The 26,289-nt window shown below is 34.9% G+C and overlaps 1 protein-coding gene across 4 annotated transcripts in view; it reads left to right on the plus strand.

The window, feature by feature from the left end:
* R3HDM1 (R3H domain containing 1) overlaps positions 1-26,289 on the plus strand; it is a 192,450-nt gene that overhangs the window by 45,256 nt on the left and 120,905 nt on the right. For all 4 annotated transcript variants that reach the window (XM_063077268.1, XM_063077272.1, XM_063077281.1 and 1 more), the window contains exons 2-3: positions 22,090-22,298; positions 24,066-24,276. In XM_063077268.1, coding sequence (XP_062933338.1) covers positions 24,106-24,276 — 171 coding nt within the window. In that variant the 5' untranslated portion in view covers positions 22,090-22,298; positions 24,066-24,105. The remainder of the gene's footprint in view (positions 1-22,089; positions 22,299-24,065; positions 24,277-26,289) is intronic.

The following is a 26,289-nucleotide window of genomic DNA, read 5'->3' on the forward strand; positions in this document are numbered from 1 at the left end:
AATGATCAAAGTATGTTGAAAAGAAGACATAGGAGCTGATCTGAAGGAACTCCCAGTAGCCCAAACTGTGATAATTTGAGAAATAAAATACATATGTGGGCAGATAAATGGATAGAACTTACTTACTATGGAATTCCAATTAGTATAGAAAAAAACAAATAAAAATCATCATTAGGCAAACACTACTATAATAAATATTGCATACCAAAACTATCAATGAATACCAAAATTAGGGAGCAAAATTATGATAAGCAAGATATTTTCAATGTCACAGAATACCTCCCCACAAATACTTATTAATTACAAATAGAAAAATGGTAACTTTATAGGAAAAACATGGCAGACACCAACTTAACCAAGTAAAATAAAAAATTACTAGTAGTGAGACAAGTCAACATCATGTATACCCTGATATGATGCACTGAAGGGCACAGTTTTGCTTTTGTGGTATTCTTGCCAAAAACGCATGAGCTCAATCTAATCATGAGAAAACCTAAGGCAAACTCAAATTGATGGTACCCTTCAAAATTGTAAGGGCCATGAGAGACAGACTGAGGAACTGTCACAGATTGGAGGAGAGTTAGCAGATGTGACAATTAAATGAAATACAAGATCCTGGATTGGATACTACATCAGGAAAAGGGTATCAGTGGGAAACGGGAAAAATTTGCTTAAGGAATTTAAATAAGGTCTGTATATTTGTTAATAGTGTTTTATCAATGTTAATTTTCTGATTTCAATAATGGTACTATAATTATGTAACATGTTTATGGTTGAATGAAGTATATACAGGAAATCTGTGGTATTTTTGCAACTTTTCTTCAAATCTAAAATTATTTCTAAATGAAAGTTTTTAAAAAATAGGTAAAGGCTTAAGGTACAGGTATCTGTTACTGCCTGAACTCTAGTTACCTGAACTCAGAAACCAGATACATTTTGATAACATAGTAAACTTTGCTATCAGAACTCTCCCTATTTGAACTAAGACTGAATAGATTCAAAGAGATACTCGTATTTATTATTGATATTTTGTTGCAATATTGGAATTTGGTCTAAATAGAACTTATTCTTATTCCCTTGGTGTCAACCATCGACTCTGCTTATTCTCTTTATATACTGTCCCTTAGAGGGCTTGTCCATTCATTTGGCATGAGCTGTCAACCTAAGTGAAACATATGTTCGTGTCACTCCCCTGATTGTCTTCATTATCCAGCTCTTAAACTTCAGTCACTAGGCCTTGCCTCTTCTGCTCCTACTGACAACTTCAGCTACACTGTAAAAGCTTACCCTTCCTTTTACCCTTCCTTGAATTTGAGACTCTTGCCTTGCTGAGCTACTCTCAAATTCACTCATCCTAATGCCTTTTGGGTCTTGCTTATATTCTTCTTTCTCCCTCAAATACTTCTTTTGTCTTACTCCTTTGCCTCGCTAATTCCTTCAGATGATAGCTTAAATATTACTTCTTCCGTGAAACATTCTTTGACCCTCTAAGACTGGCTTTCATTGTCTCCTTAGATACTTCCATAGCATCCTTTAGTTACTAGCACTTACCACAAGTTTATAATAATGTTTATATCTTACACTAGGCCATCTGTGGTATAAAGAATAAATTAGGAGGGGGCAAGACCATTTTAAAGGCTAGAGACCAGTAAGAAGCCTCTTAGGGAAATCAAAGCAGAAAATAATGGTTGCCTATACTGGGGTATTGGCAGTGATCAGGATGGAGTCCAGACATATTTACAGAGTAGGTCATATGATCCTTGAGGGCAGTATTTGTCCTGTTTGCTCCATAGCAGGGGAGTTCTCATGAATCCTGTACTACTGACTCCAGTTCCTGCCTGTGGAACATTTCATCTTACCCTTAACTATCTTGATGCATTGTTTCCATAATCATTGGTGGAGTCTCTGAGGCTGGAACTTTGGATACCCCATTGGTTGTAGAATGGTGGTTCAGTTCATCTAACTGGTGAATATTTCAGTCCTTCCTCACCACTCTACACTTTTCCCTCTATGACATGTTGAGTTGAAGAGGATGGTTTGGGGTTGTTTATTTGCTTACTTAATGTTTGTTTATTTCCATTTGGTGAGTGAAGAGCAAGGGGTATATAAGAAATTAGTGACTTTTCTGCCCCATATCAGTTTCCCATGCCAAACTTCCTACTTCTAATGGCATTGACATTCCTTTTAATTATACAGGTTTTAAAGTGTTTAGATTTCTCTTTCATTTCACTGGTCATCTGTAACTTGCCAAGTTTTGCTTTGAGTGTCTCTACAGTGCCTTCATTTTTCTTTTCCAACACTGTAACCCCACCCCTTGTCACCTTTTATGTCTAGATTGTTATAAGAATCTCTCAGTTTACATTTTTAATTTCTTTGTTTCATTATCCTCAACTTAGCTTCACAAGAATAATGTTGACTCTAAGTTTTGACATTGAATTAGTTCAGTGAATTGAATTTTTCCTCAGAATTTAAAGTATCAAATAATGGATGAGTGCTTTATAAATAGATAGCCCTCTCTTAATTTATTCCCTTGTTTTTAAAATCTTTCCCTTTTAAACTCTGTTACTTTTTTTTTCAATTAATTTATTATTTTTTATAGGTTAAAACTCTAATGTTACTTAAAAGTCTTTCATAATTTAGCCAGTATTTGTTCAGCCTTAATTTCTACATAGAGACAGAATAGTGTACTAATTGAGAGTGAAGACTAGAGAATTTAAATCTAGCCTCATGTTTTGGATCTATGTGATTATCCAGGACAAGTTTAATCTATTGGTGCCTCTGTCTTTTCAACTTTAAAATGAGGTAATAATGTCTCTTTTAAGGTTACTGTCATGAAGACTAATTATAAGTTAATATTCTCAAACTATTTACAATCTGGCATATTACATATGACACATTTTTATGACATTGCTAGTAAATAAAAAGTGTATTAACAATCTTAGGTAGTCAGTACTGAAACACTCAATACATGTTATTTTTAAAAATGTAACTGCACATATGTATTAATCAGACAGGAAGCACTTAAAATAGAAAGCACTTTCACTAAAAGGTGAAAACCTCAGGTACAGCACATGTTAAAAGTGCTACATGGTATTACACATAAGTAATAAGACAACTGGAAACTCATTACAGTGGGACTTGTGGGGGATAAAAGCAGACTAGAAAGAACTTCATCATTCACAAGGTAAAAGAAATTCATCTTATGTGAGACATAATCCCTTCATGTTTATGTTATCCATCTTTGAAATTAATCAAATCCAGTAAGAGCAAACAAACCAGCAGGTTAGGCCCAGTTTTTGTTTGGGCCATTTCCAAGTGATGTGTCATAGAAACTGTTGTTATAGAATCTGGTTAGCTAGTTTACTCTAAGACTACCAACAAGTAACAGAGATCATGCCACTTCACTTCTGAACTTTAGTTTCCTGAACTGTAAAATAAGGTAGGAAATAGAGTGTTTCTGAGGTGCTTTCCATTGGTAAAATTCTGTTAATTATTTCATAAACCAAAGAAAGCATTTTACTAAATATGTGGAAGTATCATGGCCAAGCTAAGACCCAAGATTTTTGTATTTTTATTGCTTTTATTTACTATTATTGGGAATCAGTGTTTTTATTGAGTGGGTTATTCTGGCTGAAAAATAAAAATAGACTACATGAAGTGAATTTCTTACTTCCTTTCAGGTTTTTGTAATTTCATGTTCATTAAAAGCAGCAGAATCTTAAGGGAGTGAGGAAACTTCCAGGGTTCAAATGTCTTAGTCATTCTGTGTTCCCTGGGCTGGTGGCATGTGTCTCTAGCGTAGGATACCACTTGGGGAGACTTAGCACAAGGTAGGGAAGAGGGGAGGAAAGGTGAAAGGGGAGGGCCAAAAACCCACACTGTTTGGCATGGAATAGTGGAAATAACCCTCCCTTGGCAGGGTAATGTCCTCTGTATTCTATTTTTTATACTTCACAAGGTGAGGTATTTTCACTTCAAATTACATAATTTTCAAAAGGAGAATGTAGTATATTTGCTAATAGAGAGATGCTGCTATATAATAGTCTTCCTGCCCCCCCATAACATTGTAAAATAATAATCCTAATAAAAATACTATCACAGTTTGAAAGATGTTTTAAATTCTTTAAAAGGCTGGCCATTTACCTCAGTTGGTTAAAATATGGTGCTGATAACACCAGGGTCTGGGGTTCAATCCTTGTACCAGCTAGTTTAAAAAAAAAAAAAAAATACAGTGAATATAGGACTTTCCTCAAAAAAGAAAAAGGAAGGAGGCCTATTGGAAAGGATTGCACAGAAAAATTTAAAGATAGTACAATGTATAATTGTCTTAGTTTTCTGTTGCTTATAACAATACCTGAGACTGGATAATTTATGAAGAAATGGAATTTTTTTTTATAGTTTGGGAGGTTGGGAAGTTTAAGGTCCAGGGCGCACATTTGATAAGGGTCTTCTCCCTGGTGGGGACTCTCTGCAGAGTCCTGAGGTAGCATGGTGGGAGGGCATCACTTGTCCATATGCTCTCTTCCTTTCCTTATATGATCCAATCACCTCTTAAGGCCCTACCTTTCAAATACCATAGTCAGATTTCCATCTTAATATGGTTACAATTGGGATTAAGTTTCAACATGAGCTTTGGAGGAGACAAACATTCAAACCATGGCAATAATGAACTCCCAAACAGTCTTCTGGCTTTACCAGTTCTTAGCATTTTGGCACATTTGCTTTATTTCTCTATTTCTGTCTCCCTCTCCCTCTCCCTCTCCCCTCCCCTCCCCTCCCCTTCCCTTTCTCTCTCTCCTCACCTCCCCCCCCCCCAATTTGGCTAGTATTTTTATCACACTGAAGATTAAAATTGATAAAATATAATCATCCAATATGCTAACCAAATTCATATTACCTCAGATTTTTTCATTCTTTTTTGTTTTTTTGGCAGCTGGCTGGTATGGAAAAATGAACCCTTGACCTTGGTGTTATCAGCACCACACTCGTCAGCCATACTACTTCAGTTGTTCCAGAAGTATCCTCCATAACTTAGAATAATTCAGAATCAAATCAAATATAACACTTTACATTTTTTGACATGTCTCTCTAGTTTTCTGTAACTTTCCTAATTTTTTCTTGCATAGTATTGATATTTTCTTAAAGTTTAAGTTATCTTTTAGAGTGATCTGCAGTCTGAAGTTGTCTGTTTTCTCATGATTGAATTCAGATTAAACATTTTTGGAGGAATATAGCATAGGTGATTTTTCCCCCTATTGCATTACATAAGGAGGAATGAAATGTTAGCCTGTCTGATTATTAGTGATATTAAATTTGATCACTTGGTTGAGGTAGACTCTGCTGGTTGAAAACATATCTTTAAATTAAAGTTGTCAGTAAGCAAAGAATATCTTGTTCAACAACAATCTTACATCCAACAGGTTTTGTCATCTATTTATTATGTTTGACAGAATCAGTTATTACATTAGTGGTTGCAAAATAGTGACTTTTCTACTTCTAAAAGATGTGTTAAATTTCTAAAAAAATTTGTTCCCATAAGATGGCCCTTGGTTGTAGCAATCATTTGTTCTTTCTATTTAGAATGTTTTAGGAAATATGTGAGAGAATTAGGTTCGAACATTGTATGAGCGCTTTAAAAATGTTGTACAAGCACTTTAAAAGTTCCATAAGAGCTAAGGCGCTAGAAAAATGAAGAAGAAAGTTTATTAGCAATGTCAGTAATTAGAGTTAGACAATTAAATTTCTGTTATTAGTCCCATAGTTGCCTCAGTCCTATAATTTAGTTGTGATTATGTTTACCTCATAACTGCAGTTAAACCCTGTGTTAATAGTTAGTGTGCTTCTGTTTTTGCAGAGGAAATTGCTGGACATTTTAAGAGGTACAGTATGAAATTTAAGATGCAAGTAAACAGTCAAATCTTATTAATTCTAGTTTCTTTTTTTGAGAGTTTATTAGTTGAAAGTTTCCTTTGTTAAGTGACCTTGGTAGTAAGTTTTAAGCACAGTTTCACAACATCAGAAACCTTTCTAAATCTGTTTCACTATTTGTGTTGAACGTTGTAGAGACAAAGCCAACTCATATAATGAATGGAGTAGCATCCAAAAAAATAAGATTCTATCAGAAAGATAAGGTTGTACATTGTCCTAAATTAGGAGTTTATTATCACTGGAGTTCACCATTAACAGCAAAGTTCTCTCTCCCTTCAAATTAGAGAAAGGCGTCTGCTTCACAGTTATAAAACTGCATTTTAAAATATTTTTAATTATGATTTTTACTAATTCAGAATTACTTGAATTTATAAGGCCTAACAATTTCCACAGCTTAGAGAGAGAATCATTTGAAATGCAGTAGAAATATTCGTTTTATTTTTTGCCACAACAAATGGGTTGCTTCATTATACTTCATTTCAGCTTGTCCATCTGTTTCAACAAGTTTCTATTACAGTTTTTAAGGAAAGCTGCCTGGAAATTATGTTTCTCATAGGTAACAAAGATTTTAATCTTAGAAAAATCATTTGTACCCTTTGGTAAAAGTAGTAACTATTTATGGAAGAGTTAGAGTTTTGAATATTTGTTTTTGAGGTACTTAGTCTGGCACTTGATTTTTACCCCTTAAAGATATCTGGATACTAAAAAGTGCAGGGCATGGTAAAGGATCCTACACTGGGGAAATAGGAATTTTGAGAAATTTTAGGTAAATTAGTGTGAAACATCTCAGACAAGATTCATTGATAATAGATGCCTTATTACCTTTGTTGTTTGAATAGTCAGGAATTTATATATATTTTTAACTTAAATTTATTTATAAGGAAGAAATAGAGCCTATTTTGAAAAAGCAGTTATACTATAAAGTTGGTATCTTTTATTTAGGCTTTTGCCAAGCTGGAATAAAAAGCACTGCTGATCCGTTAGGCCATAGGTTTATAGAAACCCTCAAGGACAACATTTTAGTAGCAGAGAAAAGTAGTACTTCTGGTTAGAGGCATACATATTTTTCTTCAAATAATACAGGAAATGTATGAGCATTGTTTAATGGGATCCTTATAGCATTCCTGTTTGCTTATAGAAAGTATAATCTCTATTTAACAAAATGAGAAACAGGCACGTGCTTTTTCCCCAGCTATCACAGAAAACTATGGTTAGAAAATTGGACAACACACTTTTCCGATTATGCAGTGTTTTATCCAGCCCACACAATCAGTTTTCTATTTTCTTCTTTTCTTTCTTTCTTTCTTTTTTTTTTTTTTTTGTCTTCTTGCAGTTATTGAACATTGAGTTTCTGAATTTGGTTTTGGTTGATTCCTTTTCTTCAAAGTCAGCCACTTGAGCTAATATATATTGCCAACAAGCATCTGACAAGAGGCACAATTGTCCTCTGATCGCAGCTCCGTTGCTATCTCCATCTGTTGATGTGAAGAAGTAATGGTCTTGCCAGAGCAAGCAAGCCCATTTTAATTTTAGCAAAAACAGATTAAGAAGTAAGGAATCGTGCTCTTAGTGCATTTTCTTTCTTTGTGACAATTAAAGTCAGTTTGAAGATGCAAAACTGTGATGAGAATGTCAGCTCTTGTAGACAGATTGTCTTTAAAGGCTTTTTGTTAGTAATATAAAAGTGTCAAAGAGTTATTTAAAAATTGATATATTAACCATGCCTAGATTCCTTTTGTTTTGTTCTTTAGGGAATTACAGAATAATTATTTCAACTTTTTTCATCAGTGTGAAGTGAGGCGTCATTGTGCAATGATATTTTAATAGCAAGAAATCTCAAAAATCCTGACAGTCGTTGCACATTCAGTTTCATGGGCTTTTGCATCATTGCTTCTGAATTGCTAATGAAGAGCTCAATATAGCTTCTGATGCATTTCAGATATTCTGGGTGGTGACTGGCTAGAGTGTTACTGACATCACAACATACAGCTGTTGACTTTCTATTGTCTCTGAGCCCTCGGCAAGTGCTTTAGACTGAGAGAGGCATTCCCACTGCTTGACTAAATCAGCTGGATGTGTGTGTGGTGAGTTCTGTTAGAGGAGCTATGCAGAGCATCAGTTTACAGATACTATGGAAAGTACATCTTCATTAACTCTATATGATGAAGCAAATACCAATACAATGAAGGTATGTGATTCTTACTTCATTTGCTAAATGTGTGCAAAAGGTAATCAAATATATGAGGAATTATTCGTGTTCCCTTACTTAGTACCATAGTTTTGTTAGAGGTATGTGTAATAAAATCCTTACATGTCCAAAATGAGAGCATTTTTAAAATGTTTTTGTTGATTGTTGAGAAGGTTTAGGTTGATAGAATGAAGAGTAGGAGTCATTTACTTCTCAGCTGAAGCTCCAGTTTTTTCTCCCCTACCCCTTGATTTTTGATACTTCTTTCACCTTGCTGATAGAACGGTTTACATGTGTGCTAATTGGTGTTTTATATAGGAGAACAAATTGTCAGTTGGAAAAATGACTTCTCTTTCAAGTTCATCTTAAAATAGGCTATATGGCTTGTTCAATTTTAAAAATTTCGTTGTGGAAAAAATACTGTGTGAATGAGATTTCTATTTTGGAAATTAAGAAACTAGGAACCTTAACTTTCAAAACTCATTAATTTTTTGTACCTTTTTAGGGGAAAGAGGTGGAATAATTTTTAAAGTGCTTATAAAAGAGCAAAACCTACATCTGTCATTGATATGGTTAGCATAATCAAATATCACATTGCAAAAAAGAGCAAATGCTAATCAAACTATGTAATATTGAGGAGTATCTGGTTTCTAATTATACAGTCTGAAAACTTTGACATTTACCTTGATATTTTAATGATTCCTAAAAACTGGAATCTCACCATATAGGTGATAACTGAATAACTAAAGAACGTCTGTTAGTGTGTAATGAATTGTTTGTAAGGTTTTTGAGAGTTTTGCTTGCTTTTTACCTGGAATTAACTGAAATTTGAACAGGATTTGGAATTGCTTTATTTTCAAACACCCGCCTGCCCCCAATATGAAATAATTATTTTGTTCTTAAGAAATAACTCGTCTCTTTTTTAGGGGAGATAGGAAGAAAATCACTAAATAGCCTTTTATCAGTGCTGAATATCACTGCTCTTCTTTCTTTTGTCTCTGTCTGACTCCCATCTGTGTAAGTAATTAGGGTCATGAAAATAATAGCTATTATTAAAATTAGAGTCTTATCAGATACATTGCTTCAGCCTAATGCCAGGAGAATTTTACTGTCATTTCTTTTTTAAGCTCCAGATTTTAAGTTTTACATTCAGAACTACAGAAGAAAAAAATTAAAATAAGGAGCATGTACTCTCAGTTCTTGCCTACAACTGCTTTCATCCATCCTTTGTGACATTCCACTTTTCTCTCTTGTATACCTTTTCTCTTTTTCATTTCTTCTTTTTTCTTTCCTTTATGTATGTGTGGCTCTCTGGCTCTTTCTCACTCTCTCGCTGTCTCTACCCTCCATCCCCTCTCTGTTTGACTTTCTGAGTATTTGTCTCTCGCCTGTTTATCTTTTCTCTCCTCCCCTCGTCCCCTCCCTCCCCTCACCCCTTCATCTCTTCCTTCTTTCTTCTTTTGTCTTTCCCAATTTGTCTCAGTTTCTCTCCATTTCTTTCTTATTCCTTTTTTTTTTTTTTTGGTGGCTGGCCAGTACAGGGATGGAACCCTAGACATTGGTGTCAGCACAACACTGTAACCAACTGAGCTAACTGGCCAGCCCCTATTTCTCTCCCTTTCTGTCCATCTTATCTGCTTGGTGTCTCAGGTTCTCTCTCCCTTTCTTAATCTCTCTTCTTTCCTCTCCTTTCCTATCCTCTCCTTTCTCCTCTCTCCTCCCATCTCTTTTCTCTTTCCCCTCTTTCTGTTTTTCCTTATCTGCCCATCTGACTCTCTCCCTCTCCCTTTCTGTCTCTTTCCTCCTGTCTCTTGCTTTTCCTCTCTATCTCTTCCTCTCCCTATTAGTCTCTGCCCTTCTTTCCTTCTCCCTTTGTCTGTTTCTTTATGTGCCACTTCCTTCCTCTTTCTGTCCCCCTTCCCCTTCCTTCTCCCTCTCTCATCCTGCTTCTCTAGCTCTTTACCTCTGTTTTTATTTGTTCGTAGCTCAGCCTTTCCGTCTCCCTCACTACTGTTCTTTCTGTTGGTCTCTCCCTCTGCCTCCATCCCTTCCTCTCTCAGTACTCTGTTCCCTTTCCCACCTTAGCCCCAGATCTATCTCTCTTTCCTGTCCAAGCTTCACTCACACATACTCCAAATTTTCGTTCTCATACAGGTTTTCAGTTTTCATTGGAATCTGGATCTCCACTTGACTTTAAATATTTTTGGTTAATTAATAGTAATTACTGATCGCATTTTAATTTATGTTAAACCCTGCACTTGCTTTCTTTCTTATTCTTTTTTTAGTATTTTTGAATCTTCTCATTTCTCTACATGAGAAATTTTTTATTTATTTATTTATTTTTGGCTGTTGCCCGGTAAGGGAACCAAACCCTTGACCTTGCCTTACAAGGCTGTGCTCTAGCCAACTGAGCTAACTGGATAGCCCCCCTGCACTTTCTAAAAGAAACTATTAGGTAAAGAATTAAATGCCATATTTTAAATAAAAAAGACCCTTTGTTCAGTTTTTTAATTTATATAAACTTATGCTTGAGGCCTTATGATAAGTGGATTGAAAGTAATTACTTAAAACATTTTGTCTGTCTTCCAAAGATACACGTTAGGTCATTAAAGGGAATTATTTGTCTCTTTTATTAGTTTTTCAGGTTTTAGAAAGCAATTTAAAATTTTTTTCTTTTGGGCCGGCCTGTGGCTCACTTGGAAGAGTGTGGTGCTGATAACACCAAGGCCACAGGTTCAAATCCCTATATAGGGATGGCCAGTTAGCTCACTTGGGAGAGCATAGTGCTGACAACACCAAGTCAAGGGTTAAGATCCCCTTACCAGTCATCTTTTGAAAAATAAATAAAAATAAAATTTTTTCTTCTCTGGATACTTAAGATAATATCCCGTTGCATAATTGTTTCCCAGATTATGAGTAAATCTGTATTTTTCATTCCTGTATGGCTTTTTTCATATCATTCTGTATTTTCCAAATGTGTTACAATGGATATATGCTGGGACTTTCTTCTTTTGTTTTTAATTTTTTATTTTGAAAAATTATAGATTCACAGGAAGTTGGAAAAGTAGAAATCCTATGGAGTTTTTTTGTTTTTAAGAGTCTTAACATTTTTTAAATGTTTTCCTCAAGATTTTGTATCTTGTATCTAAGTATTTAAAATAGCCAGAAGAACAAAAGTTCATTTAGCATTGACCTGTTTGCATAATTACAAATCTAGCAATTGTCATCATATTGTTTTTATTGTTTTGTAAAGCAGATTAAGAAAGCAATTTGACAAAGGCATAGTGTAAATAGTACTGTGGCTTTGCAATAACTAGCACAGAGCTATCAGAGAAGAAAATTATATTTACAGTTAACAAGTTATATATGTGAAGTGTGCTCAAAAAGCAAAGAAAAATGTATAATATGAAAAGTCTTTCCAGAGCTGAGTTAAATGTCATTTTCACTTATAGCTCTCCCTCCTCTAAAACTATGGAGTACTTCTTGTTTCGGTATTCTTTAGGTGTCTATACTGCTTTGTATAGTTATCTTCTGTGCTATATAATCAGACACCTGGTTGTGGGGGTGAAATAGGACTAAAAAAATCATTTTCTCTGTAAATCTTCTTGTCATACCTTCATAGCTGACCAACCCTCAGTCTGATTGATATGTGATATCTTTTATACAGTAAATACAATGCTTTTTATTTTTTCAAACTAAGTTCCTCTAAGCCACAGAGTTCCACAAAGGTACTTCAGTAACTAGAGAAAAGCCTGGAGCCCAGTTAATATCTCTGTACCCAGCCCCACCTTCTCACTTGAACATAGCAAATTTACATAAATATATATAAATATGTATTACTGGGTTCTTAGTTTTCCAGAAGCCTATGTATGAATCTCAGTTAACAACACTTATTATATATATGTTACATAATAAAATGGTATGTGTAATATGTTACTATAAATCTATCACATTATGTAATATATATTATGTAAACCTGTCATATTACATAAATATAATGCATATCATTTTATTATGTAACATACATATGTTTTGTATATGTGTATATGTATGGCTAACATGCATATATAAACATACATTTATATATACTATACATACAAGGGTACTTCAGAAAGATCAGGTAAAGATTTGTTTTATCTTTTAATTCTATTTTTTAATGGACTTTTGAAGTACCCTCATATATAAGATATAAAACAAGGGTTGTTAACTAGAATTCATGTATAAGCTTTGGGAGAACCAAGAAACCCCTAAAAGCACATGTAAAACTGTGAATGTACACATGTGAGTAAGCACAAGTATGAGTCCTACATTTCTGAGGAGAGGACCCTTGGGTTTAATAAGATTTTCAAGAGGGATCCTTTCGTGGCCTAAAAACAATTAAGAATTAGTGCTTTATCGTGTTTCTAAATCATTACTCATATATGTTAACTTTAAATTTTCTCTCTTTTGATTTATTTTCAAGTGCTTAGTAGGGTATGTGTCTTCCTCCCACAATAGAATGCACTTCCCCATACATCACATGCAGTTTTTTTCAAGTAGTTTGAAAATATGCAGTGACCAGCTACCAAGCACATCAGATGTCAGACTTCAAAGTGGGATCACCAGAGAGAAATAACAGAACGTTTTATTATCCCGGTACTTTCAAAGAGCTGGCTAAACAACACTTTCACTTAACCAATAGAAGATGAATGATAACAAAAATTGAATGCCTCCATTGAGCTCCAGTGAGACAAAGCAAAATAAATGTATTAAGTATTAATAACTAAAACAATTTGATGTGGTAGACATAGCTAGGAAATAATGAAGAAAAGCCATAAAAAAATCAAATCGGAAATGTTAGAGCGTTTGAATTTATTCACTTTGTGCAAAGCCATAGGAAATTGAGCATGTTAAATTGGACAGAACTTTAGGTACATTGAAGAGAAGTTATATCTGCTAGCTCTACACATACAATGTATAGTGTGAACTTCTAGAGATCGTGAGCTTCTCAGCAGTGTTTGTCCATGCCCAGCAGCAGCACCTTCAACCTGTAAAGTTTTTTGCACTTTGTTGTACACATCCTTTATAGAGTTGTGAAGGTAGATAATGGTAACTGAAAGAGAACACCTGTTCTACCTCAAGCTGTTTCCAAGCTATTTTTATTGATCATGAAATGCTCTTTGACTGAAAGAAGAAATAAAACCTTTTGGAGCCTTTTCCCCCTAACATAATCCCTAGGTGCTTTCTTGAAAGAGGGCTATGATCCTATGTTAGAAAGAATGTGGTTGGCAATTCAAGAAATGAAGGATGTCACATTAGTAGTTATAAAATAGAATGTCTGCCAATTGTAACCTAAATTAAAATCCTATAAAGGAAACAGACTTTTGGTATAAGAAGGAAATGGGTTGTGTTAGATCTACTGATTCAAATGCTAGATAATGTGAAGTTTCACATGTTGATAAAAATGCATTAAGCCATCAAAGAACCGTTGGGTGGATTAGATAAATGTGCCAGGAGCCCAGCATGAGTTTTGCTAAGACTCTTTGATGATATAGCTTTATACCTTTAAGAACCTCAAAGGATTTTCATTGTGACACTATGATAAGAATGAAATGCTAGTCATGGGTAAAAACAAAACAAAACAAAACAAAAAATGGAGATAAATTCACTTAGTTTGATTAGTACAGAGAAAAAATAAATCAGGTGAAATAGAATTTTGAAAGAGGAAAAGGAACACCACATCAGAGTCTAGCTAAAATGCCATAAAGAGCAAGGATTTCTTAAAGGATGGCCTAGCACTTGTCACAGTCTGTAAAGCAAATCTACTCATTGATGGCAATAGGAATGGCTGAATAAAGAAGCCAGGATTATGCTCATGATGATGTTCACCTTTATTTATGAGCTATAAACTACAGACATTATCATGCTATAGGACAAAATACATTACTAAGAATTGTAATGAATGAGACTACACTATGCAAAAGCTTGTTACCTACGATGACTTTTGACACCAACTAACCCAGAATTAGGCCAGACAAGTCCTACACAAGATTGCCCTCACTTCAGATACCAATCCACCCTCATTTCTGACCAGCCGGCCACAAATCTGGGGGTTCCAGTTCTCACTACCCCCTCAGGTTTGATAATTTGCTAGATTGATTCACAAAACTCAGGAATGTGCCGCACTTAACAATTACAGTTTTATTATAGCAAGGGGATACAAATTTAGATCCAGCCAAAAGGAGAGATGCATAGGGAGAGTCTGGGAGGGTCCAAAATTCAAAGTTTTTGTTGTCCTCATCCCTTGGGGTTAGGACACATTACCTTCCTGCACATTGATGTGTGACAGTATGCAGAGTATTGTCAATCTGGAAAGCTCATCCAAGCCTCAGTGTTTAGTATTTTTATTGAGATTTCATTATATAAGCATGATCGATTAAATCATTGGCCACACAGTTGAATTCAGTTTCCCCCACTTCCCTCCCAAGAAATCAGGTTATCACATGACTCAAAGCCCCAACTTTCCAATCACATGGTTAGTCTTTCCAGCCAGTCCCCATCCTGAATCATCTCTTTAACATAAACTATGAAGAAACCCACCATGACTCACCTCATTAACATAAATTTATCAGGACCCACCATGAATGACAAAGACACTTCCATCACTCCAGAAATCCCAAGGATTTAGAGGCTACCTACCATGGACAAAGGCCAGTCAAATTCTTCTTTACACAATATCTTATTCTCTAATTATTGATAATGTCTTTGGCATTCTGTATTGGAAAATCATTTACTTTTCTGATTCTTATTATTTATGAGATAACTCTGAGGTCAAGACTGAATAAATAGATATTTCTCCCTCTGACCAGTTCCTTCTATCTGGTTCTATAGTTTAAAAGCATCTCTAAGTAGATAATATACTATTTAAAGAATGAATTATAATCAATTCAAATTCAATATGGAAAAAAATGTATAACTCAGTCTTCTTACGTGCCTGTTATCTTAAGCTCTTCTCTCACATCCACATTATTTATAGCTCAGTTTCCAGGAATCTAAATGTTTTGAATTTTCTTTGTTTTTATTTCCCAAAGCATGGTTAGTTGGTAAGACCAATCTTTTTGTTTTTTTCTTCATACAGTCTTTAAAAGAGATTTTATTATGTGCCAAGAGATCTTATTATAACCTGACTGACTGACTTCAACCCTGCATTTTACACGTACATAGGGAGCTCTCAGTATAATCCACGATAATGGTAGGTTCAAAATGAAGGCAAAATACATTTTACCCTCACTTGCGCTATTCCAGGAGGTAATTAATATAGCCTTCAGTTACAGAGCTACGTTAATGGCCCAGACTTTATTACATTGTCTCTTCCCTTCATCTGCCAATATCTAAACCCCTTCAAAATCTCACTACATTATCCCCAGGATTCCCCAAGGTCTCTCCCGTGAGCTCAAGAATAACCCTTTTATGACCTTCCAATTTTGTCCTTCTCTGGCCCACTGCTCACTACCACTTTTGCTACTGCTTTCCATGGATTTATTCATGTTCCTGCCAAAGATTCCATCTCTTAGAGTTCCCAACATCATTAGTCTTCAGGGTACCATATCCTCTAGAATCTTATATGTGCCAGCACCGTGCCATCCTCAGAGAAGTGGGATAAGCCTTTTCCCTACTTCTGTGCCCGGGCACCATGGGCTGCTTGTCTCCCACATTTCCCTACTTTAGTTCTCTAATAAAAACATTTGATTTAGCTTCTGCTTTGACTCAAACTAGGACCCCTGCTACATTTCAATATATATGTAGAGTTCTTCTAGTACTCTAGCATTCCTAATTTCCACTTTTTAAGTCTTGACTTGGCAGATTTTGTTAGGGTATCTTAAGCTACTACTATACCACACATAACGTCAGATCTGGAAATGGCTGCAAAAGGACATTTAGCCTGTCCTATAGCCAAGTAGCACCTGAGCTGTCTCATCTAGATTACTCCCATTCCAATGATCTCAGTCAGATAATTAGAGAAACCACCAGTCTTGTAGTCTACAGACTTCTTTTTAGAAGAAATGTGCCTAAACAGCCCCGAATGTTGGTGTTGTCCTTGATGAACCTCCCCTTAGTGACTCACTGGAATATTTATCCTTACTCATCATTGTCCCCAAGCCCTACAACCACCCCAGCCTCCTCACTTCTAGCAAATAATATTCTAGGTAAAATAGGGAAGTTTATTGGGTATGAATTCCCTGACTTTCCCACCATATTCCCTTTAGACTCTAAGGACAGTGGATATTTTTAAGGCTTATCCCTCCATTTGTGCTTCTGACTCCATTTCCTCATTTCTTCTCACTTCAGATTTTCCTTCTCATTCTCCTTTTTTCCTACTAATCTTCCAGCCTCTCTCCCATCTTTACTGGCTTCTTTGGCCTACACAGTTTCCATCCTGACAGTCTTCCCCTAACTTTGCATCTGCTGCTAACCTTCCTACCAAATTCAGTATACTCTTTGTGATCCTCCACCTTCCCACTCATCTCATAAGGGTTCAGTATTCCCTAGTGATCCTTTCCCAACCCCATTTCTTTTCTTATTCAATGAAGGCTCCTGGGCAACTTCATCTGCATTGGATAATTCAGAACTTAATCTATACAGTGGTTCTTCCCAAATAAATAGCATCAGCCCTGACTTTTCTCCTGAGCTCTAGGTCTCTGTCTGCAATTTCTTGTTAGATTTCTCCACTTAAAATTCTGGAGACACTTTAAACTTACTGTATGCAAAACTGAAATCATTGTTCTGCCACAAAATCCTCTTGTTTCCCTGCATATACAAAATGTACAAAACGTTTAAAAATTGTCCCCTCGTGTGCATGTGTGCGTCACCTTAGGGTTTAGATCCAGAGATGGAAATGTTGTGAAATAAGAATATGTGGAATTTAAACTTCATTTGATATCACAAATTGTCTTCTAAAGTGGACTTACAGTGTATGAAAGGTCCCATTCCCCATGTCCTTACCAACTCTAGGCATCATCAAATTTTTTGTTTTCAAACCCAGTTTATACACTCTATTTCAGTTAAGTGAGCTTCTTTTTCCTTTCTTCCCCATTTCTCTACTGAGAATAAACACATTCATGTTAACACCTTACCACTCCATATAACTTTTTCCCTAAAGTTCTGTCTCATACGTAATATTATCTGTGTGTAGAGGCAATTTGTCTCATAGTCTTATAAAACTAATAAATCGTTCCCTCCCATTCTTCAACTGCCAAAAGTCTTCCTCCCTCTTTTACAGTGTCCTCTTAAAATTATTTTACATGTTTGTCGATAAGTGTCACCGTTAACCTCTCTTTAGGGTTTAACAGACTCAGATCATAACAGATTCAGGTCAAGGTAGTTCATTCTCTTCGTTCTTTTTAAATATAACTCATACTCATTGTAGCTATAGTGCTTTCTGTGCTTATTCAGTAAATTTTTGTTGGATGACAGTAACTGTTTATAAATCACATAGACATTTAGCATTTTGAAATGTTAGTGCTTATGTTCTTGTTCAAGTGACTGACAAGTAAGTAACTTTAAGAATATGAATTTCTACTATTTCTAAATACAGCATAAACAGTTTTCTTTGCTTTTCTTGCTAGAGGCCTTTGACCAATTGGTTGTGCCAATTTATAACCTTAGGGAGAAGCTGCTATGTGTTGTTTTTGTACATTCTATTTCTTTTATAAATGTGCCTGCCTGATGATTTTTATTATCTCTAAAGGAAAGAGACATAATATTTTATCCATCTAATGAAGTTGCATTGGATAGCTGAGTAGACATATGGAAACAACAATGCAGTGTGCTTTGCCAAATCTATTCAGATAACTTCGATAATGTAACTTTTTTTCCATCAATATTCTTGTGAAGAATACTCTGTTACCAGTAGGAACCAAATTTCTTTCCTGCAAATAAATTAACTTAAATGATTTTTTAAAATATTTTGTTAATGTAGAGTAAACTGGGTTTCATTGTGTGTAATTAGAGTATATATTTTCTGGGTTTCCTAACTTTTCAATTATTTTGTACTTTAGAACCAAAAATTAGGTCTTAGGCATAATAAAGTGATTTTTTTGGATTATCAGTATCAATATTGCATTTTTATTGCTGACAGTTTTATCTGAAGTATTTATTAGAGAAAGTACTCATCTATAGGCTTGTATATATACTAGTCTGGCTTTCTAAATGTTGATCCTAATTCCACCTTGCTTTGTTAAATTGGAAAAGGTACTTTATGCATATTTATCATTTATAAACTGCTAGATTTCACATTGTTCTTTAACCATAAACTCTAAATCTTTATTTCTAGGTTTGCATAGTTGGTACTCATGATCGTAAGAGATGGGGAGATTCAGAAAAACTGGACAGTTATGTACCTGGCAGTTCTGATAGTTCAGTAGTGATTAGTCCTACTGACCATTAATACAAAGTTAATAGTGCTGTCTTCCTTTGCACAAAAAACAGTACATAGCTCCCATCCATGTGAAAAAGATAAGTTTACTTTCTGTCTTAAGTCCAATGGTAAGGAGTTACCACATATCATTATAACTCTTGAACAAAGGTGTAAATGAACAAACTCTGTAAATATAAATTGCTCCTCTTCTTTGTATGTATGTATATGAAGGATGATACAGTATTGCAGTTAAGAGCCTGGAATGGAGCACTAGTCGGCCTCAGGTCAGATCCTGGTTCCCACACTTAACTATCTGTGTGACCTTGGACAATTTACTTAATTTTTCTGTTCATTAGCTTCCTAATCTGTTGTAAAACAGGGGTAATAATAGGATATACTTCTTAGAATTGTTGTGAGCTTTAAATGAATTAATTATGAAAGGTATTAGAATGGGCACATAAGGTATATATTAGTGTTAGTTTTTGGTGGTAGTTATTTGTATTTCTTTTGTAACTTGCCTTTTCCTGTCATTTCCCCATTCCTCTTTTTTTCTTTTGATTTATAAGAGCCTCTTGTGAGATTTTGACCCTTTTGTGTTGGAAGTATTTAGTTTATATCATTTTTCTTTTAATCTGTTTATGTTCTATTTTGTCATCTAGAAATTTTAAAACTTTGTTGTGAGTTTTGTAACTACCTGTGATGGCTTCTACATTTTTGTGTCACATTTGGGAAGGACTTTCCCACCCAATAATTATAAAAAAGATTTCCTATATATATATCCCAGTACATTTATAGTTTTACTTGTTTTATATTATGATCTTTAATTTTACATGTAATTTCCTTTTTTTCCAAGTTAGGTGCCACCTTTTTGTGCTTATGTGGGCTACCTATTATAACAGAAATTGTATGTAATCAAATCTTTGACTTGTCACTAATAAATAACATGTTAGTGATTGAAAGAATGTGTTTTTTTCAAAGTTGGAAATAAATTTTGAGCACATGTGTTTGTCTCTTTTAGGTTGAAACAGATTCTGAGAAATGCAATTCCTAAATATCAGTAACAGTAAGGACTGAGATGTATGCACTTAATAAATGCCAGCATTTTGTTAATTTTTTTCTCTAGTCTATTGTAGAAACTTCCCAAATTCTTTTAAGTTTCTTAATTATTTTCACTTACGGTATAACAAGTCATTATATATTAGAGTGGTATATTTAATTGACTTTTAAATGTTGTGTCAGAAACATGATGTGCTGTGTCTATCTTGTGGCTTCCTATACGTGACACTTACATGCCCACACAACCTTTGGTTAAACCCAGAAGCGAAGGCTTCATGCCCAGATGAAAGAGTTTTAGTGAGTAGCAAAAAACATCTCTTTTACTTGAAGATTTGGAGAGGAAACACATTTTATTTTAAACAAATGCATTAATATTTTGGAGAAGAATGTAAAGTTTGTGTGACATTTTAATGTTCGATTAGAAATCTCAAAATGAGAGCTTCTTAAGGCCATTCTCCCAGGCAAGGTCTCCTCCCATACATACACACACACGCCACAGATTCTGGTATTTGTTCTCCTCTGCTGAGTTTTGTAGGGTATATACCCAAAAAGGTTTGAGGTATGCAGAGCCACTGTGCACAGTGGTGGGCCTCCTGTCAGTTTGGCTGTGTGCAGGGCCAGTACACAGCAAATTCAGCCTCTGCCAAATGCTAGCCTAGAGTGATTTTGACCACTGAAGAGAGCTAACGTTTTTGGAGTGCCTACTCAGTGAGAGAGGCAGTGGTGGGTGCTTTACATTTAAATCAGTCAATCCTCACTACACACCTATGAGCTAAATACTCTTTTTCCCACTTTACATTTCAGAAAATTGCAGTTCAGAGAGATTAAGTAATTCACCAAAGGCATAACTGGCAGAGCTGGGATTTAAACTCAGCTCTAATGCGAGTGCACATGCTCTTTCTATTATGCCATTGCCTCCTCCCCAGGCAATAACTGGTCATTTTGATTCTGAATCATTCATTTATTTAGTCTGTTGTCAAGTGGTGTGGCATATTAGCAAGTCTTGGTAACAGATGTTGGTTGTGACTTTGGACGAGTCATTTGACCTTTGGGCAGTAATAACTTGCATGCTAAATTATAATTTTGGACCAGGTAGTGTCTAAGAATTTTGGGGGTTCCATAGGACCCTGGGGTCCTAGAAGGATTTTCTGAGGTGTTCACCTCTTTGGATTGAGCCTCTTCCTCACTCCTCCCTGCAGTTATTGCCTTATCAATGGTGCCTTATTTGTTTCTTAAATGGATTACAACCTTGCTTTTATAGAATTTCAGTTTTAAGGGATTCATGATTAAATCATAAAGGCGCTTTACAAAGATCACAAAAAAAATTTGGCTGCTTATTGAATGCTGCCATCTTGTGTCTGTGTTATGAGAGGGAAAAGTTAAATTGAGAAAAATTATGTTGAAGGATTTTTTGTTTTGTTTTGGTGGAACTTAAGAAAACCTGGTCATTTGATTTAATGGCTGAGGAACCATGGTCAGATTGAGATGACACAATGTAAGTTTAAAAAAACTTTGAGATTTATTTATGATATCTCCTTTTCTATTTATCATCCTTAGTCAGATGCAGTGAAATCAAGATGGGAAAGTTAATGTGAGGATATGTCAGGATTCTAAATAATTATATTTCAAGATTGTTTTTGAAGAGTTAATATAAGATGTGAATTGTTCTATGATGTATGTTTGGCTGTGTTAATATTAAATCTCTTGGTGCTTAGACTTCATTATGTTCAGTTGTTTCACCTTAAAATGCTACTATTCTGTTTATTGACAACAGAATTGTCAAAGGAAGTTGGAAGAGCTATATAGTCTTTGGAGAGTTGTTCACTTGCTATATGGCATTCACTTGCACCAAATAAATATTAAATGAAACTGACTTTAAAATTAGGAAATGGAGGCTGGCCAGTTACCTCACTCGGTAGAACCACTGAACATGGTAGAACATGGTGCTGATACAATTATGACATGGGGAGAATTTGGGCATTGACCTTTCAGATTCATTAAAAATAGTCATTGTACACTTTATAGACATTTTCTTTTAACAATATGGGTTTCTTTGAAAATGTTAAATTGCTTATTATAGTTTTTTGTACTTTTAAAAAATCTAAAGCAGGATTATTATTCAAAATTACAGTCTTGTTTTAAGTCCATAGAAGAGAAAACTCTAAAAATCATAGTTCTTGGAGTTAAAATGTTATTGGGTGTAATCTTAGGCAAATGGTTTTTCCCCCTTATCTATAAGGTGTAGATACTATACCCTTTACAACACTGACCACAAGGTAGTAGGTACTCATTACATATCAGTTCCTTTCCACTCCCTTCTACTTTTACTGATCAGTGACTGACTTAGGTTCATCATAACTAATAATGTCAGAATTAGTTGCAGCTGGGTGTTCTGTCTCTTGTTTAGGACATGAAGATATATAAAACCACTAATAGCAATGTTTTTGATTTTTAAATTACTATGGAGTATTTATTTCCCTCGACTATTTTGTTAAAATGTTTTCTTTTGTTTTAATTTTAGGCCACTGAAAGGTATGATATATTTGATCCAAGACAGTCCGTTTCGATCCAGGAGTCTACAGTGCTGACAAGGACATGGGACTCCTTCTGCCAGATTACAGATGGTTCAATACAATTGACATCCTGGCTGACAACTGTGAAGAGGAACCTTGGATTATTTTATTTTATTTTTGTGGGACACCACATTCCCAAATCCATAGGACACATCAGGTAATACTCTCCTGTCACTTCAGAAAACGTCCCTTTTTCTTTCAAAATCTTACATATAAAAATCAAGGAGCCAGAATATTTTAAGTAAATTCTCCATCTTCTCCCCGCTTTGTAAACTCACTGTTTTCAGAATGAACCAATTAACTTTGATGGGATATCAGTAAGGAAGACATTTTTTTAATTCACTTTAGTTTACCTGTGACTTTAGAATCTATTTCTCTCTAGGGCCACACCCGTGGCTCACTCGGGAGACTGCGGCACTGGTAGTGCTGAGGCCACTGGTTTGGATTCTATATAAGGATGGCCGGTGTGCTCACTGGCTGAGTGTGGTGCAGACCACACCGTGCCGAGGGTTACAATCCCCTCACCAGTCCAAAAAAAAAAAAAAAAATAGAATCTATTTCTCTCTAACTTTTTATCTTTTAACTTTTCAGATGTATTTATTAATTTCTAAAATCTATTTATATATTTAATTGCAAAACATTCTTTGAGGAAAAGAACTCTTGAGTTTTCAAAATTGATACAGAGAAGATAAATTCTACTGGTTTTTCCCCGCCCAAATGTTTTATTATGAAAGTTTTCAGAAATAACAGAAAAGTTAAAAGAATTTTACAGTGAACACCCATATAACCACCCCTTGATTCTACCATTAACATTTTACCATGCCTGCCTGCTTTAATCTGTATCTTTCTATCCATCCATTCATTTTAATTTTTTTGAAGCATTTTAGACTAAGTTGTTTACATCAGGTTTCATTTTTCTTCGTACATTTTTCACATGTCCTAAAATAACAGCTATTTTTAGGCTTAATCTCTGATCCATTCTTATTTGATATCTAGTGTGACGTTCCCAGTGTTTTTCTTAAACTCACTAATGACATTTTATTTTTTTATTTCCTACAGATTTTATATTCTAGAGTGTCTGATAATATATGTTATTTGGCATTGAGTCACATAAGTTGGGAGAGCTTTCAATGCTTTATTCATATTGTTGAGCAGAGTTGTTAACTCAGAATAACAATTGCGTTTTGCATAGAATGTTGCTGTTTATTTTATAAATTATTTCATTTTGGGATTTTAGAAATCCAGATGAAACCTATGATATGAAAATACTTTTCTCACAGGATGATACTCAATATCACTTTAGAGAAAAAGATTGCTAATGTCATCTAAATATACATTTATAACTCTCCAGCCATTACCTTCCATCTTGATCAGGCTTGTTCCGTATGTTTCTTAAGAACTTTTACAAGTAATCAGAATCACCCCCTTGTATCCTTATTATAGCTCTTAGTGTATTGAGATTTTTTATTTTATTTGAACATATCTACCACAAAATTGGATACTGCTTGAAAGGAGGAATTTTGCTTCTATCTGTGTATATTCAGCATTATTACCGGAACATAGAGGGCACTCAGTCAATATTGTATGGTAACTGGGGCTAGCTGTTAGCACAGTCTGTTAGAGCACGGTGTTGATAACACCATGACCAAGAGTTTGGATCCCCACACTGGCTAGCCACTAAAAAAATAAATAAATACGTAGATATAGTTATTTATATAGATATATATTTATATCTATATATATAGTGTAATGAGTGAATGTTAAAAATTTTTCAAAATTGGGGCTGGCTGGTTAGCTGAGCTGGTTAGAGCACAGCCTTATAACACGAAGGTCAAGGATTCAGTTCCTTGTACCTGCCAGCTGTGAAAAAAAAAAAAAAAAAAGGTTTCTAACTGAAGTAAAATTTTTTTTCTTTCTTGCTAAGGCTGCAAGTTCCCTGTAGAATTCTAAAATAACCTTTGCTAATGAGGATGTCTGATACTGTTACTGTAAAAGATGAAACTGAAACAATGAAGAATTTGGAGGCAGAAGTGAAAGATACAACCAGAGTTGAAAATCTTATCAAATCAGAAAACTATGGGAAGATTTTGGCAGAGAAGAATGAACGTTGTATTGACAACAACATTGATTTGCAGGTAAACAAGATTTTCTCTCTGGCTACAAATACTAAATATTCAATATATAGTTATGCTTCCTTTCATACAAAACTCACTTTTCAGAATTCTAAAAGGGTAAATTGACCCATTGGGATTTGCCTACCAGCTGGTTTTTGAGCCATCTGGATCAGCTTGCTGAGTCTTAGCTCTTCTATTTGCTTATATCATGTAACATAATTGTATTTATTTGTATGTGGCCAGTGCATTTTTATTGGCTTTCTACTTTTTCATTCTGTCCTTCCCCTAACTACCAGTGCTGTGAGAGTTTAGAATTTAACCTAAGAACTCTTAGAGAAGAGAGAAACAGAGATTGAAACTGCAGAAGATCTATTGACAAAAACAGCCCTCAGGAGATTTCTCAGTCATAGGTGACTGAAAAAAGAGTTTGGTGGGGATAAAAAGGCACTTGATGCTTTTGATGCTGCCTATATATGATGACTTAGAACAAACCACTGTGAATGCTTTTGATTCCAGGCCTAGATGGAAATTGAGTTGATCAACAGGTAAAAATGCTTTTAAGTAGTGTTTCTAGTATTTATTTCTTTTATAAGGTGTTCTAGTAATCTATTAAATCAAAACGAAGTGTTAACAATTTTAAACAACTTTTGTTTAATATCTCATGAGTTGTGAGTCAGGAAATGCAGCGGGGTTTGCCTGAGTGAATTTTCTATTCTACAAAGTATCCAAAGAGGTCTCTCTCTGATATTTAACTGGCCAGTATGCTGGCCTGGAGGATATAATACTGCTTCCTTCACATGTCTTGCACCTTGGTAGAATGGCTGGAATGCTGGGTTCAGCTGAGGCTAGGAACATTTCTCCTTGGTTCCTTCAACATGGCAGGCCCAAGGTAGTCACACTTCTTATGTGGTAACTCAGGAGTCCCAGAGAGAATGTTCTAATCCTGAGAGAATGTTCTAAGATAGCCAAGCGAAGCTGCAAGGTTTCTTTTGATCTAGGCTCAGAAGTCCCAGAACATCACTTCCAATATCTTCTTTTGATGACACAAGTCAATAACGCCAGTCCAGAGGAAGGGGAATTATACTCTCTTAGTAGGAAAGAATTTGTAGTTATCTTTAATATACCACAAAAATTATCCTAAAATTCTTCTTTAACACTGATGTTTTAATTTAGCCTTGTGAATAAAGAATTTTATTTTTGGAGAAAGTATTCTATCACTCTTTCTGTATCCTGAAGACTTTGAGGGCTACATGGCAAAAGTTATAGCTTCCTTTTTTTTTTTTTTTTAAAGATAACCTTTAAAAGAGCTTTCTTTACTTATCTCATTCCTTTATTTAGTCAAAACTTTGTTTATTTTCTATTATGTGCCATACACCATGTTAGAAAATAATAGCAGCTCCTCCAGCTATAGAAAAGCATTTAGGCTCCAATGATTAAGTATAGTCAAGTGGCAATTATGTAAGAAATTGGGAAGAATCATTTTTTTTCAGTCATTTTTAGTAATAGCACTTTTAAAAACAACCAAAATTGCCATGCCTGTAATCAGTACACTCAGTGTTGGCAGCATGCCAGTATCCTGATTGCATCAGAGAAAATCTGCTAAAATTCAATTGCATTTGTGATTGAAATAATAAAAGATTTCATTTTAGTCTCTTTTCTGCATCTATTGTTCATTCTTACAGGTCATGCTTAACAACAAGTGATTAACTGGGATTATTACATGTCTGTTGTGTTGCCCTTGGCAATAAGCACAAGAACATTCTGATGATCACTGTCACATCATGGCCCAGTGTTTGTACCACAGGAAAGTTTCATGTATTACCTGAACATTTATTGAAAGCTTATTTTGTGCCAAGAAAATTGCATAGTAAACAAAAATAGGCATGGTCTTTTGCCTCATGTTTTATGTAGCATGGTGATTGTAAAGTTTGGAAGGAGGGAACGAGAATATGAGAATTCATTTTATGTTAATTCATTGAATGCTGTATTCATTGTTTTTTCAAATGTGTATTATTAAAATTTACTATATATAAG

The sequence above is a fragment of the Cynocephalus volans genome, chromosome 1 (assembly GCF_027409185.1).
Source record: "Cynocephalus volans isolate mCynVol1 chromosome 1, mCynVol1.pri, whole genome shotgun sequence".
NCBI lineage: Eukaryota > Metazoa > Chordata > Mammalia > Dermoptera > Cynocephalidae > Cynocephalus > Cynocephalus volans.